This window comes from Coloeus monedula (assembly GCF_965178545.1).
Source record: "Coloeus monedula genome assembly, chromosome: 7".
Lineage (NCBI taxonomy): Eukaryota > Metazoa > Chordata > Aves > Passeriformes > Corvidae > Coloeus > Coloeus monedula.
The window spans coordinates 35247741-35269181 of NC_138787.1; the positions used below are offsets into that span (position 1 = coordinate 35247741).

Genomic DNA, 21441 nt, shown 5'->3' on the forward strand with positions numbered 1-21441 from the left:
GTAAAAAAATGTCATTCACCCCTTTAGAGGGTATAACTGATGCTCAACAGATCATTAGCGAGATGGATGTACCAATATATCTGCTGCTCTGAAGGTCCCAAATGCACATAGCTCTGAAAAACACGTTATGGATTCGGGACACTGGCAATTTCTAGTCCCCTTTCTTCTGCTTCCAAGGGCACTGAGGAAATAGTTTTGCCCACGCTGAGTTTTAGGCACATATGCTGTTCCACAGCTTGATTTTATCTGAAATTCCTCATCTGTGTTGATGTGGGTTTGTAAATAAAGAAATAACTTTTCTCTGCAAGCTCTGTCTGAGTAACCTCGGATGTGTGATCCGCTGAATGTCAGTAATTATAGCCACAGATTAAATTTTAGGGAGAAAGAATATTTCTCATGTAACAGAATTGCAAATTTTGTGCAATGTTCTAAAATTTGGATCCTTATCCATATCAAACTACCAATCATTTTGAGGTTTTCTCATCCCTATTTCTTGCTTCATGTACGTCTGACGGAGATGCAAAGCACTTCTTCAATAAATTACCTTTCTGAATAGTAAAAAAATAATCTGGTAGAAACCTCTGAGGGATGCAGTCCGGGAGAACAAATTACTACAAGACACAGAGGGAGCTGTAAATGTAATTGTGATGGTTGTGGTGACAGTTTGCATTTCTAATATATTCACTTTACCACAGAGCTCTAGTAATAAGAGTTACTTTGCATGACCTAGCACACATTTCAGAAGAAAAAATGGTCAGAAAAATTGTAAACCATATAGATAGCAGTGCAACGACAGTGCTTTGTCTAATTATGTCTGGATCTTCATTCTGATGTGTACTCTGATATACTTATGGGGCCTTTTAGAGATATTAAAGCAGGAAATAAATCTAATTTAGTTATTAGCTCAGTAAAAATGAGAAAAATAATTACTACTGTATGGAAAAACTACTGAGCTGCTAGACTGCACTCCTAGAGTCAGTGTGTAATGCACTGCATTGCTGTTTGCTGTCACGTCACTCTCAGCAGCTGATAACATTTTTTATTAGCTAAGGAGGATCCTGATCTCTCCACCTGTATCTCCAAAACATTCCCTGGTAGCAAGTGGTGGGCAAAACTCCTAAACCTCAGGAAACCGATGGGGGATCATCCCTGCAATACAGGCAGGGGGCTCCCCACTGTCCTTGGACAGAAATGTCTCTCCCTCTTGGTCTCATGATCTTCATTTTTCCTACTGTTTGTCGTCAGGTGAAACTCTGGACATGCAATGGTATCATGTTCCTGTGAAATACTTCAGCATCTTTCAGAATGAAACCACCATAAACAAAATAAGCATGTGTAGGTGCACATTTGGATGTTTGGGGAATATTCTGCTAGGAACCGTGGGATTTTGAGATCATTAGTAAATCCTTTTTCTCATTTATGGACTGGTTTTAGTCTGATTGCAACACTGTTAATTTGAAAGAGACTATAGCTCTACTTTATTCTCATCTTTGCAACTGTTAGTGTAAAATTAATGTAGGGAATTGCAAAGTATACTCTCAGCACAGCTCATATTCCCCAACTTGTTAGGGGCTTGAGTTTGGTAGCATTTTCTCTTCACTGAAGAATGCTCTGAGTTTTATTAGGTCAGTGAACTATTCCAGCCTGTGTATAAATAGTTCTGTTGAGCTGCTTTCTTATCATGCCTGAATGAGAAGTGAAAGAGGACTCACACACCGTTTCTCCTTTGCTGACTGTTTTTGCAACTCTGTGCCTGAGGATGACCTGCAGTTTAGGCCATTTGGGCACATTCTCCTTGCCCTGTGTGGGATAAGCCACTGCCAGTGCTTGGTGCAATTTGGTTCATTTTCATCTGTGCAAAGAGAAAGGCAGATTCAAGTCTCAAGAGAAGGACAGCAGCCACAGGCCACAGTGGTCTGGCTGGTAACCCAGCCAAAAAGTAAGGACCCAGTTGGGAAGTTTGGAATAGGACTGCTGCCTTCACTGGCACTGCACTAATCTGTTCATCACCCTGCTATTATCTGCCTCCAAAAGCAAGCTTGAGCTTACGTGGAAATCAGTGCTGGAGAGGATTGTCTTGCCAGAGTCTTTTTGTGGATAAACAGACAGCATTAATCTTCATGACCGTCTGTCCTCTGTGCTTTTCAAGTGGTAAATCCATTGCTCCTTTTAAAGAGTGATTTACAAAATATTTGGGTCAAAAATAGATCCCCAAAATGTTTCTTAAATCAATTAGTGGGCAAAAAGCACTTATCCTCACACAGAAGCCCACTGCAGAGAGATGCAGTAATTCAGGAGCTCCTTTCCTTTTGCTTTAGGCATGCTTTTACATACAGCACAGATCTGGCACATTTCTTCGGTGCCTTTCAGATACAAGCAAAGAAATATTCTATCAAAATTCAGATTTTTTAGTCTTGTAAAATTCATCCTGTAGTCTGGGAATGTTCTGCTCATGGAATGAATAAAAAATTTAATAAGGCTTTTGGGCTTATTTAGGAAATATATTCAGTTCTTACCCAGATGTATACTTGTTGCCTGCCTGGAAAATAAATGTAGACAGATGCATGTGCTCAAATCCCCTATTAAAATAAATGCATCAGCTACATATATATGAAAAAAAATTAGCTTTTAAGAAAGACCAACTAATGGTTTTGTCACAAATCCTTACTAAGAGAGAGCAGAGAGGAGCACTGCTCTGAGAGCAGACCAAAAACCAGGTTGTGCCTTGAGTCGCTGTCTCCTGTTGGGCTCTATCCCTTCCTCTGGGAAGCCACAGCTCTCCCTGTTCCCCCAGGCAAGATGCATGGATCATGTCTTGTCCAGCTGAATGGGAAAGACAGCAGTAGCCTGATTTTTTTTTTTTTGCTCATCTTCTATTGTATTTCCTGCCTAGGGATGGAAGATGACATCTAATATGAACCAATTCTGTTGCATAGACTGGAAAATCAAGTAAGGACTGAGACCAGTGTTTCCTTTTCCTGTGTCTCCAGACCAGATGCCAACCAGGGGACAGGCCAGCCTGCAAATCTGTAATTTTATTGCATAGATAATGCTTTGAACAGGAAGTTACAGGTCTCTTTGCTATAAGCAGCTGTTTGTTTACTTCCAAACACCCACTGTTCAAGGATATTTTCCATCCAGGAATCTTAGACAAACACTTGTTGCTTTTAAGTGCATCCTTGCCATATGAAAAGCAAGTCTGATTAACTGATTCCTCCATCCATTTGGATGAGATATGTTGTTTGTTCCCTACTTGTTTGTGTGGGAGGGTTTGCTGGGCCTCTGGCTTGCAAACTGGCTGATTTTAGATAGCTTAAGTCAATCTGGCTATTCAGTGAAGACATTCCAGAGAATATATCACACAGTGTCAAGATGACAACTCGGTGGGAGTCTGATTTGTTGAGCAGTAAAACTTCCTGCTTATGCAGCTGGCGAGGCAGCAATGTACAGAAACATTACATGGGAAGGCTGGAATGTGGGAAGTCAGTGACTTTCACAATATGACATTGCTTAGCAAAAAGCTGCCTTTGAAGCCCAGTGTTCACATTTCCAATTAGTTTGCCTCTAGCTCTCATGCAAGGAAAGTCCTCATGCTGCCAGGAAGGGAAAAGAAAGGAGGAGGGAAGAGGAGCAAGCAGAGCTGGAGGAATGACTGTGAGTTATATTGCACACTGTGAATTGGCTATAAATCCTGGCTGCAGGAATTACTGAAATGGAGAAATAGTTATCTCCTAACTTTGAGATCCAATCTGCAAAGTCCCAGTGTCAGTGTGATGATTTATGTGATACGAAGTTGTCAGGATTGAGCCTGACACAAGGAAACAGATGCACACAGAAACACGTTCTCACTTCTAAATGGTGAGCAAACCCCAGGTCTCTGGCTGTGTTTCTTGGCCACGGGGTAGTGCCCAAAGAGGGGCTGAGGTCAGGCTCCAGGTGTGCCTGGTGTGCTGGGAAAGAGAGGAGGATGGTCAGCACTGTTCTCCCATGACCTCTGCTTGCTGATGAACTCCAGAGGGAGCTGTGGCTCGCCTTTTTTCGCTCAGAGATGCACTCACAAGAAGGAGACAGCAGAGAAAAGGATAAATGTGTGGTCCCATGAATCCCTCTTCTTGTCCCCTTCTCTTCATTCCAACCTTTCATAAGAAAACTCAGCTTTTATGGGCTTTCACTTTTAAAGGCTGTTTGTAGAGCGGTCCTATGAAAATACACATAGTAAATAAAGGAAACCTACTGTGTTGTCTGTTTATAATTTTTGTAAGGATGCAGGAGAAATCAGTCAGAACCCTGCTTTAAAGCCTTGTGAAAAGCAGTGACATCCCAGGATTGTTAAAGCTGTGTTTTTCAAAAGGGAATTCAAACCACGGCACAAACAGTTTTTCTTTAGTGCTAGCTCCTGATTGTGTTTGTTACATGCAAAGTTGATCCAGAAATATATTTTATTTTGAGGTGCTGCCAGCATTTGCCTCTTCCCTCTCAACAAGACTGATTATACTGGAAACAATCCTTCTCAACTGAGGCTACGAGGCTGTAGATTGCTGAGGCACAACCACACATTTCCCTGTCAGCCCAACCACACATTTCCCTGTCAGCACGCGTGCCCGGGGTGTGGGTGTCTGCTTTGTATAATCACCAGGCACTTACTGCAGCTGGCAGCCAATCAGACCTCTCTGATTTACACATTTTGGGGTTTTGGAGTGATGTTTATTTAGATACAAAACACAAACTTTCAGGCTGAATGCCTTTCCACACACTCAGGAAACAAAGGAGAGCCAGCCTGAATAGAAAAGACGTGGTGCCACCACTCTACCCTGCCTGTTTTTGGCTGGCATGCAGACAGTATTAGAAATTCCAGACAGTACAGGGATGAAAGTGAAAATCCTAAGCCATGTTTCTATGTATTGAAAATAAACCAATAGCCTGTTTGGGTTCAGTTAAAAAATAACCTGTCTTTGATGGGTTGCGTGGCTTTTAGTTTTAATTATCACCTTCAACTGAGAATCTGAAGCTGCCAAAATTAAACAGAAGCTTTTCATTCTCTGTCCATGCAGCTGAGGTATTAAGAAGGAAAGAGTAATGTCTAAAAGCAGTGGAAACAATATCAACGTCTCAAACAATGACAACATTGAATAAACTGCCAATTTTTCTGCCTTAGTATTAAGTTTACTCACTCTATCTTGATAGGTTTTATTAGGCAGGTAATAAATCCACCCCAAATTTCTAAGATTATAGACTCAGTGCAAGTACATAGTAAAGCTGATTTGCTATCAGAGGTGTTTTAAACTGTACTGGAAGTATAAAAGTACATAAGGAGACTGCAATTTCCTATTCAGAGTGCAAAGAACAATTAAAATAATGATAAAACCCTTCAAAAGGATTTATTTTTCTCCAGGGGTCACCTGGCAGCAACTGCTGAGCTGTGATTTGGGCCACAGGTTCACCTTAAGCAGTCTCTCTGACATTTTCCTGGTGATTTGGAAATAGGAGATGATGCAGTGTTAAACTTCCAGTAAACTTCTATATCTGATCACAGCTTTGCTATCCCGATGTGTGTATTTCTTTTCCTCACTTTCTGTGTGTATATTACAACTCTGCACAAGCCAAAATGTCCTGTGCAACTCAGGGCTCAGCCACCTTACATGGAGTCCTTAAAGCCCAACAGAAAAGATGCTCAAATCCAGAATAAATGTCTCTGTACAGTAGAAATCTACTGTTTTTTCCTGATTCCTTCTTGCCGTACCCTTCCCTACTGGATTTCTCAGCACTCAGGCACACAGCCCATGGGGCTGTCTCACCTCTGCACAGTCAGCTACCCCAGGTGGGCCCAGGATTATCAAAATAACTTGATAAGTGTATAAACACAGACATGTTTACTGCTAGTGACACTGCAGAATGAGCTGCCTGATATATCAGCTCTTTTTGGAATTTCAAATGGACGTTATGGTAGTTTTAATATGTCTTATTAAAGAAAAAAGGGGTTGGGTAGTGGAATTTCTCCACTCTGGGGATTTATTCTCCATTTTTTCCTTTGTCTGTGTGTGAGTTAGGAACACTGTGTTTATCCTTTTAGCCTCTCAGTGTGTGCCACACATGTCAGCTGATCCCCCGATCTAGTCTATGCCCAATGGAAAATGATACGAAGTCATGCTTAAAAAAAGGGGTGAGATGTGTTCTGCACTTGAACTCTGAGAGGTCTGTAGGACAGAGAGCAGCCTCCCACTGCTGGGAGCACTGGTTTTCTCCATATTGTATGTAGAAGAAAGTTTGCAGAGGTCAGCTGAGACTGACTTCTGCTGTGCCCTGCAGTCCTCTGCTCCAGAGGAGCTGCAAAATCTGGAACCTCTGCCAGAGGAGAAAGAAGTTATTTTATATAACAGCAACAAGAAGATGTACAGCTCTAAGAGAAACTGCTTGTTATAAAAGATTGTGAATAAACTCCTTCTTTCAATGGATCTTGATACTTGTCTCATGTGCTGTTGATTTTAGGCAAGAAAAAAGAAACAGTACTCAACATTTTTCACCAATTAGCAGTCAATGACTGGTAAGAGTCAGCAAAATGTAGTATTTTCCTTCTCCTTAATCATGTTTCTCTTCTTTCATCACATTCACAGGCCCTTTATTTAAGTTTTTACAACACTAGGCTAAATAAACCAGACTAAATAGCAGGTATTGAAGTAGAATGGAGGCTTGGATCAGACAGAACAAAAATATTTTCATCATCTCAAAAAACATTTCTGAAAAAGATGAACAACAAAACCTCAGAAACTTTTGGAAAGTGGAAAGAAACCTGCTGTGAGTTGGTGGAGTTTGGAGGATTCCAGGGAGTGCTTTGCTAGACTGCAATCATCATCAGCACGCTTCCCTTTGATCTGCCTGGAGATGTGGCAGGGTGTTTAAAGCTGGAAACAGCACTTTTCTAATGTTCTCTAACCTCAAAAACAAGATGCCAAACATAAGGTTTTTTGCTCCTTTTTTCTCCCTCCAGCACATTCCTGCCAGAACAGACTATTTGATTGTGCACTGTGCATCACGACTCTCCCTGCTGAAGGAGGGGAGAGCTGCAGTGTGGGGAATGAGAGGGCTTTTGTTGCTGCAGGGAATTTTTTACTGGCTTTTTTTTCCTCTGTGTGTGAGAAACATAAAATGCTCTGGAAATGTACAGATTCTTCCTGCCAAGAATGGTTGTTTTCACAGCTCCCCTCTTGCCAATTTCAAACTGATTAAGAAATAATAAAAAAAGAAGTTTTCACATACATATCCTAAACTCTCTGGCTGACAGATATTGTTGAGCAATTGAGTCTGCAAAAGTGCCAAAATAACCTATTTCCCCAGAAGAATAGAAGAATCAAATATTAATACTGACATTAACGTGAAAGGGGAGTTTTCAGTGACAAGAACAAATTCAAGGATGAAGTGCTATTAACCAATTACCTTAATTAAGCTGGGACTATGATGTTGTAATATTTTTGAGGGTCTTAGTCAACTTCTTGGCCTTTGGCTTTAATTTTTCCCCCCAAAAATCTTTCGTGCAAAATAATTAATTCATCTCCAACTAGGAATGTTACTCCTTTTGAATGCATGAAATATTTAGAGAGGATTCCAGAAAAATGTTCTCCTGCCAACTTTGACTTGACTTAATGCTATTCTAATTAACAAGTTGGTTTTGGGCATAACATAATGTTATACGGGCTCTGATAGAAATAAAGCATAAGTACAGGCTAAATATTCTGTGGAGTGTGCACAAAAAGGAGAAAAGCTGTTTAGGAGTTGGAGAACTGTTGGAAAACAAAGGGAAATGTGTAACTCACTTTTCTGGCACCTTCTCCCAGTGTAGCCCTCGGCACAGGAGCAGACGTTGGTCCGGACGCAGTGACCACCGTTCTTACAGGGGGGAATGCAAACAGCTGGGGAAAGGAAAGCAAAAGTTCTGGGCACCAAAATCACATGGGGACCAAAACACAGGCTCCCTTTGAGGTGCCTGGGTTGGGAGAGCAGCTCACAGAGGTGTTTTTTTAGCTGGGGTAGGGAAGGTGTCTCCCTAAAGGATGATTTGGGCAGATACCTGGATGGAAGCTCTGATTCTGTGTTGTTTGTGGAAGGAACGTGGGACATGATTCCTAGCACCCAAGGGTCTCTTAGATACTTGCAGTTAAGTGGTCAGAATATTCCCAAGGGTCTCAGGTTTTTAAGTCTCTGTCAAAGAGCTTCCTCAAGGGCTTCTGCCCTTGAAATATAGGTCAGTGTTTGACCTATATTTGACCTTGGTGCCGTTTCTAACTTGACCTTGGTGCTGTTTCTTCCCCCTTTCTCAAAGAAGCAGAGGAAGGGCTTTGCTGTTCTTCAGCATCCATCCACTGTATCCTCATGTCAGTCCCAGATCCCACAAAAGCCAATACTTATTTTCAAGTTTTAGCTCTGTTTAAACCATAACACTTAAGGGCAAAAATTTCAAATCACATAGATGTTGAAAATCACCCTGTGTTCAACTCAAGAGCAAGATCATCAAGTCACAATCGGTATCATTTTCACTCTCTCCTTCACCCCCAACCCCATAAAAACAAAGAGTTTCCAGCAAGCTCCATTTGCAATTAGATTTTTGTGTGTCAATCATTCACTTGCAAAAGTTTGCATCAGGACCACATTCATCTAGGAGCTCCAGGGAAACAAAAGAGAGAGAGAGAGTAAAAGCAAAGAACTTTCAACAACAAAGTAGTTTTGGTAATAAGGGTGCATTTATATTCCCAGATTCAGGAGGAGTTACTAGAGCTGTACTCAAAAAAAGAAAAGCGAGCACAGGGGTCTTCCAGCTACTTGGGCCCTAAGTTCTCTTTCTTGTATGTTCTGCCTGAGATTCTGGGTCATTAAAGGATCCATTAATTTGGCTTCTGCAGCACAGAGTGAGGAGGAAGCCCAGGATACTGTAAGCCTCAGTCTAGAGCACTCAGCCTAGGACAGGGATTAAAAGTCAGGTCCTGCTCAATCAGAGCAATATTTGATCAGATTTTTAAGCAGGGATCTGCTCAAGTCCTACAGAAGTCTCCCATCCACAACACTTTAGTGTGGTCACATAGGTGATATTATGAGCTCCATTTGAAGGTAAATTATCACCTGGCTCTGAAACACAGAACAGTACACACCACAGGGTGTACAAAATGAACAAAGTATGGCCATGCTTTAACATTTAATTGAATAGTTGCTAATTAATGATATCAATGACTCAGGTAGTTTTAGAGTAATTATTTAGTTACCATTAATGGCATCGCAAATAAGTGCTTACTCCTTCCCAATACTGTCAGGGACAATAAAACGTGGATTTATGACCGACTATAACAGCAAAGAAGCACAGAGTTATGACAAGGAGAGTCTCTGGATATGTTTCATGTGGGGGCAGGTAATATTATAGGTGGTATTTATGTTTTGAGGCTGGGTCCTTTATCAAGATGACAAATAGAACTTTCTTACCTCTCTGGCACTGCAGCCCATAGAAACCAGAAGGACATAAGCACGTATTTGGGCGTACACAGATTCCTCCATTCAGGCACACAGGATTGCACACAGCTGGATGGGAATACGAGATAACTTTATGAATCTCTGATAACACTGAACTTTTTAGAGTAGGCACTCTTTTACTGCTGCACATGTCACTAGAATTAATATTTCTAGTGATACTGTGAAAAGTTTCATGTAACCCTTGCTGGTCAGTTGTGCTGCAGTATGTACTCATGGTCGACACAGTGGGAGTATTTCAGTGGTGTTTTAGCATAGCTTGGGGGATGAAATAGACTATAATTTCACATAATAATTTAATTTATTTCAGATGTATTCCTTTGATTCACACAGTTCATTTATTTCCATTCCAGTATTCTCACCAAGCACAATCCCAAGGTAGTAAATGTAGTCAAATAAAATACACCCTGGGTAACCTGGAGATGAGATATTAATTGTTTGCTGCTTTGTCCACATTCAGCAGAGCATTGTGGCATTTCCACGGACCTGAATAGGTGTGCACCAAAAAACCTGTTTGTTCTGCCTCATTTAAATGCCAGTTCCCACAACACATTGGCTCATTCATCACCAACAAAGCCACTGGCTGAGCTCCCTTTGCCTCTTTATGTATCTGTTATTACTCTAGATGATACAGCAGGCATTAGGAATTAAAAGCTGTCTTGCATATTTCTATGTGGCAAGTACAAGACTGTTAAAAAAACCTATTAGAATTGCAAATTGATTTAGATGGGAAGTCAGTGTGTGAAGAATAAGGAATCTGATGAAGTTTTTGTTGTAAAGCAGAGCGACACTTTAAACCAGCCTTTTTCCTTCCCTTTGTCTTTCAGTATCTTACAGAGTAGCCCATTAAATAAATTAAATGCGTTTAAGCTTAAATAAATTAAGGGTCACTAAAATGTTTCAGATGAACTAAAGAAGAAATAAAATGTCAATTTGGAAAGAGAAAAAAATAGTGAAATTGTAGTCTGGACGAGAGGCTTTTCTGACTAAGGAGTAGTCACTTATGAAGTCAAAATGGATTTCATTCATTGCTCAAGGGGAGTTTGGTTTAGTCGCCTCACTGTCCTGGCTAGTTCATAGATGTCCATATTCTTGTTACTCTGTCAGTGTTTGCATTTCTGGTGGTAAAGTCCCTTTTTTAAAATGTTTATACCTGCATTCTTTCCGAGACTGCTATCATAACACTTGAGGTGGGAAACCCTGGCAGTGTCCACAAAATATTCTGTGCAATGCACACAAAACAGTGCCAGAGAGGTGAGTCTGGCAGCCTTTCACCAAAGCTGTCAGCAGACAAAAAAATCCTGCTGCTGTTATTTTGGTCTGGAAGTTACTGCTCCTGTTGCTTGCTGCCTTCTCTTGGAATGATCCTGTTTAAAGCCATGCCAAAATAAAATTTCAGAACTCCTTGAGAAGAAAAAGCAGAGCTAGTGGGAACCAGAATAGCAGTGACAATCCCAGTAATTTCCTGTGGATCATAGCTGGGGTAATTCATGTGTCCTCAGTAGGTCTGTCAGTTTAACACTTACAGGAAGAGCAATCTCCAGGAGAGAGAGGTTAAAATGACATCTCTCACCTTCCAGGAAAGGTAAGGTAGGCTGAAGGTGTCTCAGACATTTAATATTCACCGTGGCAGAGGCAGACTGCCTCTGGAGCCTTGAGGTCTGCCACTGATTAAGGTAGTCCTCGTCTTTTAATATTTCACTATTTTGCATGGCTTGTCCCAGGTAAGTGCTGTAGTGTCTGTGCCTTTGGAGGAAAATATCTCCCCCAGCTTTTAGGACTTTGATCCTGAGAGGTCTGAGCTGTGTCTGTGTAAAACTTTGAGCCCAGACTAGAAATAGATACCTAGTTCCAGTCCACACCTTGTCATTTTGTACTGATGGGTGGAGGTGGCTTTTCCCTGAGCTCTCACACTCCTGTGGGTGCTTTTTGTAGGTGCTCTGAAAGTGAGAGATGCAGGCAGGAGGAGCAGTGTGAATTCTGGCAGCAGTGCACGCTAAGAATTAACTCCAGAATCACAGGAGTTTAAAAAGCAGCAAGAAGGTTTTGTTTGTGGGTTCCCTCTATATAACCCTGAGATTTAGGAGTACTTACATAAACACCTAAACTTACGAATAGTTACATAAACTCAAGGCCTGTGCAGGTTTTGCCCTGTCCTTGGTCTCCTGTTCTTATGCTTTAATTCTTTAAGCAGAATTCCCAGTCTGAGAGCTGAATTGTGGGGGAACCACAGGGACTTTGGTCAGCACAGGGTGGGATCAGTCATTGCCAGCCACTCACCTGTCTCACAAGAGGGGCTGCTCCACCCATGCCTGCACTGGCACTCATCTGGTGACACACAGACCCCCCCGTTGTGACAGTGCCTGTTGCACACCACTGGAAAACACACAGAAGATCAAAATCTCTTATCACTTACACCAGTGCAGATCCTAAAATTGCCCTATTAACAGCAAATAACTTAGAGTATTAGTCCAGGAGGTAAACTGAGGGTGGAATCTGTCCCTCTGGTTTGCTTTCTCTATTAGAAGCCATACACTTAAAATTCTTTGGTTTTTAAGTATTCCAGCTACTCGGCTTCATAGATAAAAGTACACTCCTCTCAAGGGCAACCCGGTATTTAAATAAGCAGCAAGGACTGTGATGATGGAAGTGCACGTGTTTTGCTGATATAGAAGGGTTTGAAGGCTGATTTTCAGATATTGTCTGTATTGAACCTCTTTTTTAACTTGTATTGCAGAGTAACATGATTCCTAATAGGTATGGCTGGTATTTTGTGTTCTCAAAATTAGCATTATTACATTCACTTACAATCTTAAATTTCATAAATATTACTATAAATAACATGCACTCTTTTTTCTTCTTTTTTTGTTTGTTTTTCCAGAAGCAATTTTACGTAGAGAATGTTGATTTAGATGTGCATATTTCTGCATAATACAACTATGCTGCTGGTAGATATGTGCTCTGAAATAGCTACTGTATTACTTCAATGTGTTATCCTTTGTGTTCAATAAGCATTTTAAGGGGAAATACAAGGAAAAAAAGAAAAAGGCTTTTTTTGTCAGGTTTTTTTTCTTTTTTTTAAATCTTGTAATTTTCTGCTAATTGACTCATGTAATGAAGAAGGTGGGGGTGAGTTCATACGTACTGGTTTCACATCGAGGCCCTACAAATCCATAAGCACAAGAGCAAGTGTTTTGAGGCAGACAGGTTCCTCCATGCTCACACGGTGGCTCACACTGCGCTGCAAGAGTGAAACACGAGGAAAAAAATACAGTTCAAATATTACATCCTCTGTGCTTATGAGCACAGCACAGGTTACTTCTTTCCCCATCCCATTTTATTAATCCAGCAAGTAATTTGGCTGAGGAAAACACTGCAGGATAGCAGTAGGTATCACATTAGCAATACAGCACTAATGAGCAGCTGTATAAAGTCTGCAAGGGAATGGCTTTAACATAATCATATTCAACTTCTGAGCATGCACATTTTTAAGTACATATTTTTGAAGGCAAGGGATGGATGAAGTACAAATGCAGTTATTACTCAAGACCTCACCCATCCCTCTCTACAAATTTGCCTTGTGGATGGTTAGTAAGCCTTAACAGGTGTCAGATAAGGCAGAGATTAAGTGTTTCTTCCTTAGAGAAAAGAGTTGTATGTGGATTTGTCAACAAAATGGCAAACATTTAAGCAAAAAAATTAATATTTAATGAGTAACATGAGCTCTGCAGACAAAGCAGCAAATTAGATAAAGATTTCTTGACTCATTTCTGTATGCAATGTGCTTCTGTGGAAGAAAGAGGATGACTGTGGAAAGGACTACACCTCCTGAAACAGGCTATTTGTTGAAGGCATGGTTTTTTTTAAAATGTTGATCATTATGAATCTAAAAATTTTATTGTACATGGATCCTGGAAGGTTTGGCCCCTTAAACCTAAGATCTAAGGCAGGTACTTGACACTTCTATTTGTAACCCTCTAATAAGGGGTAATTGTGTATGGCAAACTCAAGAGAGGAGGAGGAGGAAGGTCACTGAAGGGACAAAATGGTCACTGAAGGGACAGGATGACCACTGACACTCAAAGGAGAAGCTCTGTGACAGGAGCAGAGCAAGAAATATGTGCCAGAGGCTCTTCATGACTCTGGGAAAAAGAAAGGCACCTCACATACCAAAATGAAAAATATCTTCCCTTGTGTGTGGGAAGTGAATACAGAGAAATATGTTGTACTTTGGCTCACTTCACTGGCAGAGTTTTGTCTCTTATGAAGGATATGAAGCTAAGCAAGGTTATTCCAAGGAAAATGAGAAATGAAGCTAACGAGACCTGAAACAAAGTGTCTTTCATTTTAAGTATTGTTACAAGGGAAGAGAACTTTAATGCACCACATTTTGTTCTTAAAGCTGGAAAATGGGCAATGGGAATGGAAAGATAAATGAAGGACAAATTCCTGGGGCACCATAAAATTTTAATGCAGTTATTGTGGTGAAGACTTCCTCACCTCTTGTGATTATCACCAAGCCATGGAATATGAACTTTGACATCCAAAAAATAATGAAAGCCCTCACACATTTTCCAATTGCAGACAAGCTCCAAGAACATGCTTTAAAAGAAACCATTTTGACACAAATAGCATTGAAGAAATATATTTGGTATTTATCTGTGAAATTTTCAATGCTGCATTATATAACTTTACGATTTGACCTGCCTGAGGTGTATTTTACACTTACAAGGTGTATTTTAGACCCATACTGTATATGCTGAGAATGTCATTAAGCCAAATTTGATTTTTGAGTAGATGGGCTATAAGGTTTAGACATTTGCAAATCAACATGTGCTTAGATGAAATTCCACGTGTACATCTGTGAAAAAAAAAGGATAAAACCAAATCATCATTGTCTGGACAAGTGAATAGATTCAGATAAGTTTAGATCAGATATTAGGAAGAAATTATTAGCTGTGAAGATGGTGAGGCATTGGCACAGGCCGCCCAGAGAAGCTGTGGCTGCTCCATCCTTGGAAGTGTCCAAGGCCAGGTTGGATGTGGCTTGGAGCAACCTGGGACAGTGCTTTCTTTGCAATCAGATGTTAAAAGCAGATGGAATTGGTTAATAACATCTGTTTGGAGATAAGGGGAGCACCAAACCTGGGGAAAAATGTACCACTCTTTTTAAAGTGCATTAAATGTGATTGCCTTTCCTGTAGGATGATGGTTACATAAAGCCTCCAGGTGCCTAAGTGCTGTGCCAAGCACGGTGACATTCAAGCATATTACGCTTTATTTCAGCGTGGTTTGTGTGTAGCACTTAAAGCAAGTGTGTCCGTGTGAATAGAACACTTTCCATCTGGCCTTTGCAGATTCCAAGATGCATCTGAGCTGTCAGAAAAGAACATGGTATTTTGGATATTAAAACATTTAGCTCTTACCATGACATTTAATAGTAAAATGTTTAAAACTGTTCTATTACTGGTGAATAGCAAAACATAAAAACAGAACGCTGGCTGCTCTGTGAGAAGGAGAGTAATATTCACTTAAAAGACATTTCCCACTGTAATAGAAATATACTGCTTGTGTCAAATTCTTTTCCCAAACTTCTATCTTTCATCTTCTGGAATGAATATTTTTTTCTGTGAGCATTTGCTAAGTTGTAGAAAGGTATTGTGGTGTTTTTATACTAAGCAGTTTTGGATAGGAAAAAATAACAGCAAAGAGGCAAACATTGCTGCAAATGGTCAATCTTGCTGTCAAGTGTACGTATGTTTATGTTTACAATTTAAAATCTGGAGGTGAAAATGGAGAAGTGCATTATTGTTTTCTTTGAAAAGGCTTTCTGGGAAATATCCCCAAACTTCTATTTTCCATTAAAATGAGATCATACAGTTCTTATAAGTTTCTCTACAATAACTTCAGGGGCACTCAGGAATACCAGATGCTGTGTTGTTTCTCTCATTTTCCATAGCCTAATCAGCAAATGTCTTCCAGGACAGAGTTATTGCTTAGCATCTCCACAGTGAGTAACTCCCTGTGCCATCCACGTGTGAGGCCCTGGGTCTGTGCAAATAAAGCCAGGCTTGGAGCTGAGAGAGCATTGCCTGCTTAAAATTTTGTACAACAGTCAGATCAGGACAGGCTTCACTGGAGGGAGAGTAGTCTACCTTGTTTCATTGTGCATTATTTATTTCCTTTCAAAGACACATTAACCTAACTTCCTAAATGTGTGGATGAAGTTTTAATATGTTCAGCACAAGGCGGGGGGAAAAAAGGGAAAAGAAAGTTCCTAGGTTGTTGTTTTTTCTTTTGAAAAGTTGTGGACTGAAGCACTTCTTTCGCATGTAAGACACACAGATAAATGAAATGAAGCATAGGATTAAAGCATGTGTTACTGCAATTCAATTAACTCATCGCATATTTAAATAGTCCAGCAGTCTGAAGCCCAGTTGTGAGAGAAAAGTCCATCACAGCAACTGGAATATTAACAAGAGAAACTTGACTAAATAAATTGGGAATATCAATGCAGACAACAGTGCTGGTTAAGTTGTACTGATGGATTTTGTTTTGTGAACTGTCAGCTGAGTGCTCACCTGTGGTCAAAAAACCTAAATAAAGTGTTAGGAATTGTTAAGAAAGGAGCAGACCACAAAATGCCAGACTTCATTATGGTCTATACCCATGGTGAACTCCATCTTAAATACCATGGGCAGGCCAGATCCCTCAGCTCAGGAAAGCTACAATAAAAGTGGAAAAGATGCAGAAAAAGAAGCAAGGATAAATAAACAAAGTTATAGAAGAACTTTTGTACAAAGAACAAGTGGCTATACCAAGTCCTTCAGAAAGGCATGACTTTAGGATAGCAAACTGTGAAGTCAGACGTGGCCTGGAAAGGGTGGACAGGGTAACACTCAAAGGCATCGTCTTGGTGTTTTGGAGCACATGATCCATAACCTCTGAGAAGCTATTCCCCACACCACCCCTATATCTTTCCCACATGTTGCCAGACAAATGGGGCTGGCAGCTCTTGGAGATAGAGGAAGGATTTTGGTCTGATATGGTAGATCTTTTGGGGTGTAAAACATCAAAAGAAATGAATGTGAGCTACTCGAATTTTCTCCTCATTTCATCCAGCTGTACATGTGAGGTCATAATGCTTTCCCAACTCCATCTCTCCTGTTACTTTGAAAATTATTTGGTTTGAAAAGTGGTTTTGCAATGTCAAGGCAATGCTGTGCTTTTAACGCTCGAGCAGAAAGCATGACTCCAGCTGTTCTAGACTTCCCCTTCCCTCAGAAAATACTGTGCAAAACCAATAAAATATTCCAGAGTTTTACTGACTTCACCCTCTTAAGGATATTTTTCTAAAGTATTACATCTTTATCTTCAATAGGAATGCTGAGGTTCTTTTGTGACTGCTAAAATCCCAGAAAGATACCAGTCCTTAACTGGCAACCTAATCCAAAATAGTTTTAAATAATTGTCTGTATTTTTGAAATGGAGACTGTCTTTTTAATGGTACAGTTCTAGTGATCAGACACTCCCTATCAAAGGAGCTTGGAGTCAGGGAAACAAAACAAAAGGGATGACCAGAAATTTGGCTTAAATTCTTATGTTTCATCAGTTTTTAGGTCTAGGTCTCTAAGAAAAAAGCACAACGATACCTGAAGCAGAATTTTTCATTTATCAAATGGAAAGGAAGTGTTCCACCTTAGGGCACCCTAAGGAACTGCAGGAGTACAACAGCTGCTCTCAGGCAGTGCACAGACCCTGGTGAATGAACTGAGCCCAGGGAAATGACAGCATCTTTTCCCTTTTCCTTGTCCAGTGGCTGCAGCATCTTGGCAAGTGACGGCCTGTGCCCCTTGGTAGAGTGGGGGACAGAGGCAGGATGACGAGGAACAAGTAGGGTGACTAGAAACACTAACAAATATTTCAGAGGATTAGCCCCAAGTGTTACAAATCGCTGCAGAACATGTGTCCCTTGTAACACACCAGAGAAAATGTCAGAAATGCTCTGACAACAATCCTGTTTGGGCTCGTTCTGCGTTATTGCAGTGCTGGGTTTTCATTCAACTGGCATGTGGAGCTGAAATGTGTAAAGCTCTGTTCGTGCTCTGACACTCCTGCAGTGCTCTTTGGCAGGTGATTCGTGCTGTCCCGAAAACTGCTAGAAGGACGCTGTAACAATGCATTGGTTTTTACTGCATATATCCTTGGAAACGGCACTCAGAGTGAAAATAAGGTGTTTAGCAACCTCCCTCATCACCAGAGGAACACTTGGCTAAGCTTACTCCATAAATGCCAGAGAGCATCTTCTGCAAGAGAAAATGTGGGAGGATCCAGTGGACTACAGCAGGCCTTACCTCCCCTACTTATTTTTTATTTTATCCCCTACCTATTTTAGGTGATGCTGACTGTCCCCAAAACACTGCTCTGAAATGAGGCTTTTAAAGCTGGCCTGTTTGGCTGTGAAATCTTAACATTAGGCTACTAATAAAAGGTCATATTGCCTTTGTGCAGGAAGGGGAAAGAGCAGTAGAGCCTTCAGGAACTGCTTCATCTCCCCTCAGCTGCAGAGTATGTAGCAGCTGACAGAGGGAAAAGAATTAATAATCTGTAATTCTTATTGTGCCGAAGCAGGAGGAGCAAAAGCAGGGTTCTGCTTCTGACAGACAACACAGATGTCAGTAGTGAAGGGAGTGATCCAAATGGAAGTTGCTGAAATCATCTGAAAATATCTCAGTTTAGATGTCTGAATATAAGGCAAACACACTGACATTTAACTGTGCTCTTCCAAAAGAAAGTAGGAGGTTACACGTGGTGATCCCCAGGGGTCTCTTCCATCCTGTGGCCCTGTGAGTCTGTGACCCTCAGTGCAGGACGACAAAGCAGAGGGAGAGGGCTTCCAACTTAACCATGACAGGGAGAGTGAGGAGCTTGTTCAGAGGGATATTAAAGATACAAAATGTGTTAGGATACACTTTAGAAAAGAAATTTATTTTCAGGGTGCTGCTTATGTTTTTTTCCTACTAATCCTCCGAGCCTGATTTTGAATCTGCACATTTGGGAAAAAAAAAAATGCATTTTATCATAAAATTTATACCACTGGGTAAAGTACTTCTTATTTTAAATTGTTTTCAGACATTCTCATTAAACAAAGGTCACATCCCCTCAAGATCCAAAGGTATTAAAACTTGCTATCAGTGGGCTGGCTCTTCTATCTCGTTGAATTTTGATATGAAATAAGATGGTGATGACTATCAATAGTGTCTGAGTCTCTTGACATTTTTGCTCACTTGCCAAGGATTGCCTGGAGATTTTGCAAATGTCGGTCCCATCCAAGTTTTGATTTTTTGCCAACATTTGTGCCTCCTGTTCTTAGAGGGCACTGCTGTCTTGAGGGGAGTCGACGTAGTTGTGTGGGCATTGCAAGGTGCTGATAGCTGAGGTTTTGACAAGCCTTAATCCAAGAAATTACCCTCATTTTTCGACCTCATCTGTCATGATGAATCACCTGCATTTGACATGGGAAGAGACATCCCTGTCTGGAGGCACAATGGGTGCTGTTCACAGCACTGGCTGTGCTCCAGGGTACAGGTGTGCAGGGGGGCTCAGGATGGAGCAGAGCAGGGAAGGGACAGGCTAATTATTGAGCCAGGTGTCATGGTCGGTGACAAGAGACGAAAAAAGGATGTTTGTGTATCATGTCATCGAGTCCCAAGACGCAGAATGATGTTGGTAATAAAGTATTTCATCCTAAGGACTCTCCAGGGAGATTTTCAGTTATACCAGAGATTGAAGAAAACATCTTGCAAGTAAAAGGCAGAGAGGCAGATTTACATTTTAAGGCAGATTTATGTTTTAAGGACTATACTGATGGGCCTACTAAACACAGAGGAGTCTTATGTCCATAGCTGTGAATATTCATATGTACATGGACCTGGTCTTTGAGAGGAGGCCTTTCTGTGGCCTTGCTTTGAGTCCCAGTACCAGAACCTGTTTGGTACTTTTCCATCTCCAGGTATAAAACAGAAGTCAAAGACAGACTCCTTTGTGCCAAATAACCCTAAATCCTTTAGGAGGGGCTTTTCAGAAATGTGCAAATAGGCAAAAAAATTGAAGTGCCCAAGATTACAGTAACCTTTTCTTGTGCATTTTGTACTATATCCCCAGCAGTGCTCTGAGCTCAGAGGGCTGCAGCAGTGCTGGGGGCTTCACATCCCTACAAAACCTGGCTTAGAGCAAGGAATCCCTGTAAGGTCCTTCCCAGTACATCATGGCTGAGACCCCCCTGCTCTGTGCATGAAGGATGAGAGACCAGACAAGAAAGAGAGGGGAATTAATGATGCAAATACTTTTGCTTTGTGTGGTGGAAGGCCAGTTAAGACATCAACTTATCAGGGGAATGTCAGCAAAAGGTGTGATTAATGATAGCAAAGTCAGGGAATTCATTGCTTCAACAAAATGCATAATCCTGTTGTTTTATGGAGGGATTCTCAGGTGCTTAATAAATAACTCAATATACTGTGAAAACCCTTCTGGTGTTACACATTTCAGATGACAAGTTCGGTTTCGTATGTAAGATATTAGGTAGATATTTACAAGTAATTTTTAAGATATTAGAAAAATTTGTTTTTCCTAGAATATGTTGTATAGAGAAGTAGAATCAATTTTACTCTTTCCCACAGAAATTTTATATGGTTTTGAATGTGATGACTTTAGTAGAATGAATCTGGCGCTAAGCAAGATCACAATCTGTCCCTGGTTTTAATAGATTAGATGGTATCAAATAAATATGTCATTTCTGTAAGCAGAAAGAGCTGCTTCAAAGTTATAGATTTTATTTACTATTTTGAAATATAATTGGTTTTGAAAACAGAATGGTCCCAACCACAAACATCTCTAATTTTATAACAAAACTTTATTTTACTTTGGAGAATTATTAGGCTTAGAGTTATACGAGTGTTTTAAAGAGGATTTTCTCCCTTACCTTCACATGTAATTCCATCACCTCTGTATCCAGGGGGACAAGGACCACATTTAAACCCTCCATCTTCATCTGGCTCGCACTGCACACCAGTGAAACACGGCAGATCAGCACACACCACTTTGTGGTGCACTCCACCGCTGGTTTTTGGCAGTTCCACACCATCCATTGCTCTGCTGGACAGCTTCCTGGCTGCTGTGGTCTGTGCTGGAAGCCTTGCTCCGGGAGCAGACCCTGCTGGGGCACCAACATTCCGGGAAGCAGCATCAAAGGAAGAACCTGACCAATGGTGAGGGGAGGGCAGGTGTGTTGCCAAAGGAGATGCTCTGGGCTGCTCTGTAGGGAAACCCTGGGTTGGTTTATTCCTCAAGACTGCAACTGGACCGGGCCATTTCCTGGGAGAGTGACCGTACCTGGAACGAGTCTGCTGAACAGCATGTGACCTTGCAGAGAACGAACCTGCATTTGTGCTGGGATGAAGAGGAGCAGGCTGTGCTGTAGCTGCTTTGTGCTGCTTGAGATGGAGGGGGGTGTGGGAGGTCACACTGACACCTGGGGCTCTGGGCTCTGGCTCCTCATGCAGAACGGGGGTGTGTGTGTCAGCTCTTTTCTCAAGAATAGGTTGTTTCTCAGGTGCTGTGAACTCCATACCAGGTTGTTTTGCTGATGATGTCTGAGCTTGGGAAGTCTTCCTTTCCACTGTAAAGGATGGAGTATGAATGACTGTGGGGTTTCCTTCCAAAAGGAATGTAATATCCTGTCGTGGAATTTGGGTTTGGGAAAGAAGGGAAAATACATTTCTTGATGTCTTAGATACATCTTCTGGGTGAGAACCTCTAACATCTTCAATATTTCTTCCAGGAAAATCCACGTAGCTTTGGGAAGATCTTGAAACTGGGGCAGAAGGAAGATACACATTAGTTAAATTTGCTGGTCTAGAATTTGAAGGAAACACA

The 21441-nt window shown here is 41.1% G+C and overlaps 1 protein-coding gene across 1 annotated transcript in view; it reads right to left on the reverse strand.

Annotated features, from left to right (window-relative positions):
- The window catches only part of LOC309575272 (von Willebrand factor D and EGF domain-containing protein-like), a gene marked incomplete at both ends in the record, with an annotated part of 163652 nt that overhangs the window by 14255 nt on the left and 127956 nt on the right, over window positions 1-21441 (reverse strand). Inside the window, 5 exons of the mRNA XM_082285603.1 lie at window positions 7809-7904; window positions 9463-9558; window positions 11788-11883; window positions 12653-12748; window positions 20489-21379. Of these exons, the coding sequence (XP_082141729.1) occupies window positions 7809-7904; window positions 9463-9558; window positions 11788-11883; window positions 12653-12748; window positions 20489-21379 (1275 nt within the window). The remainder of the gene's footprint in view (window positions 1-7808; window positions 7905-9462; window positions 9559-11787; window positions 11884-12652; window positions 12749-20488; window positions 21380-21441) is intronic.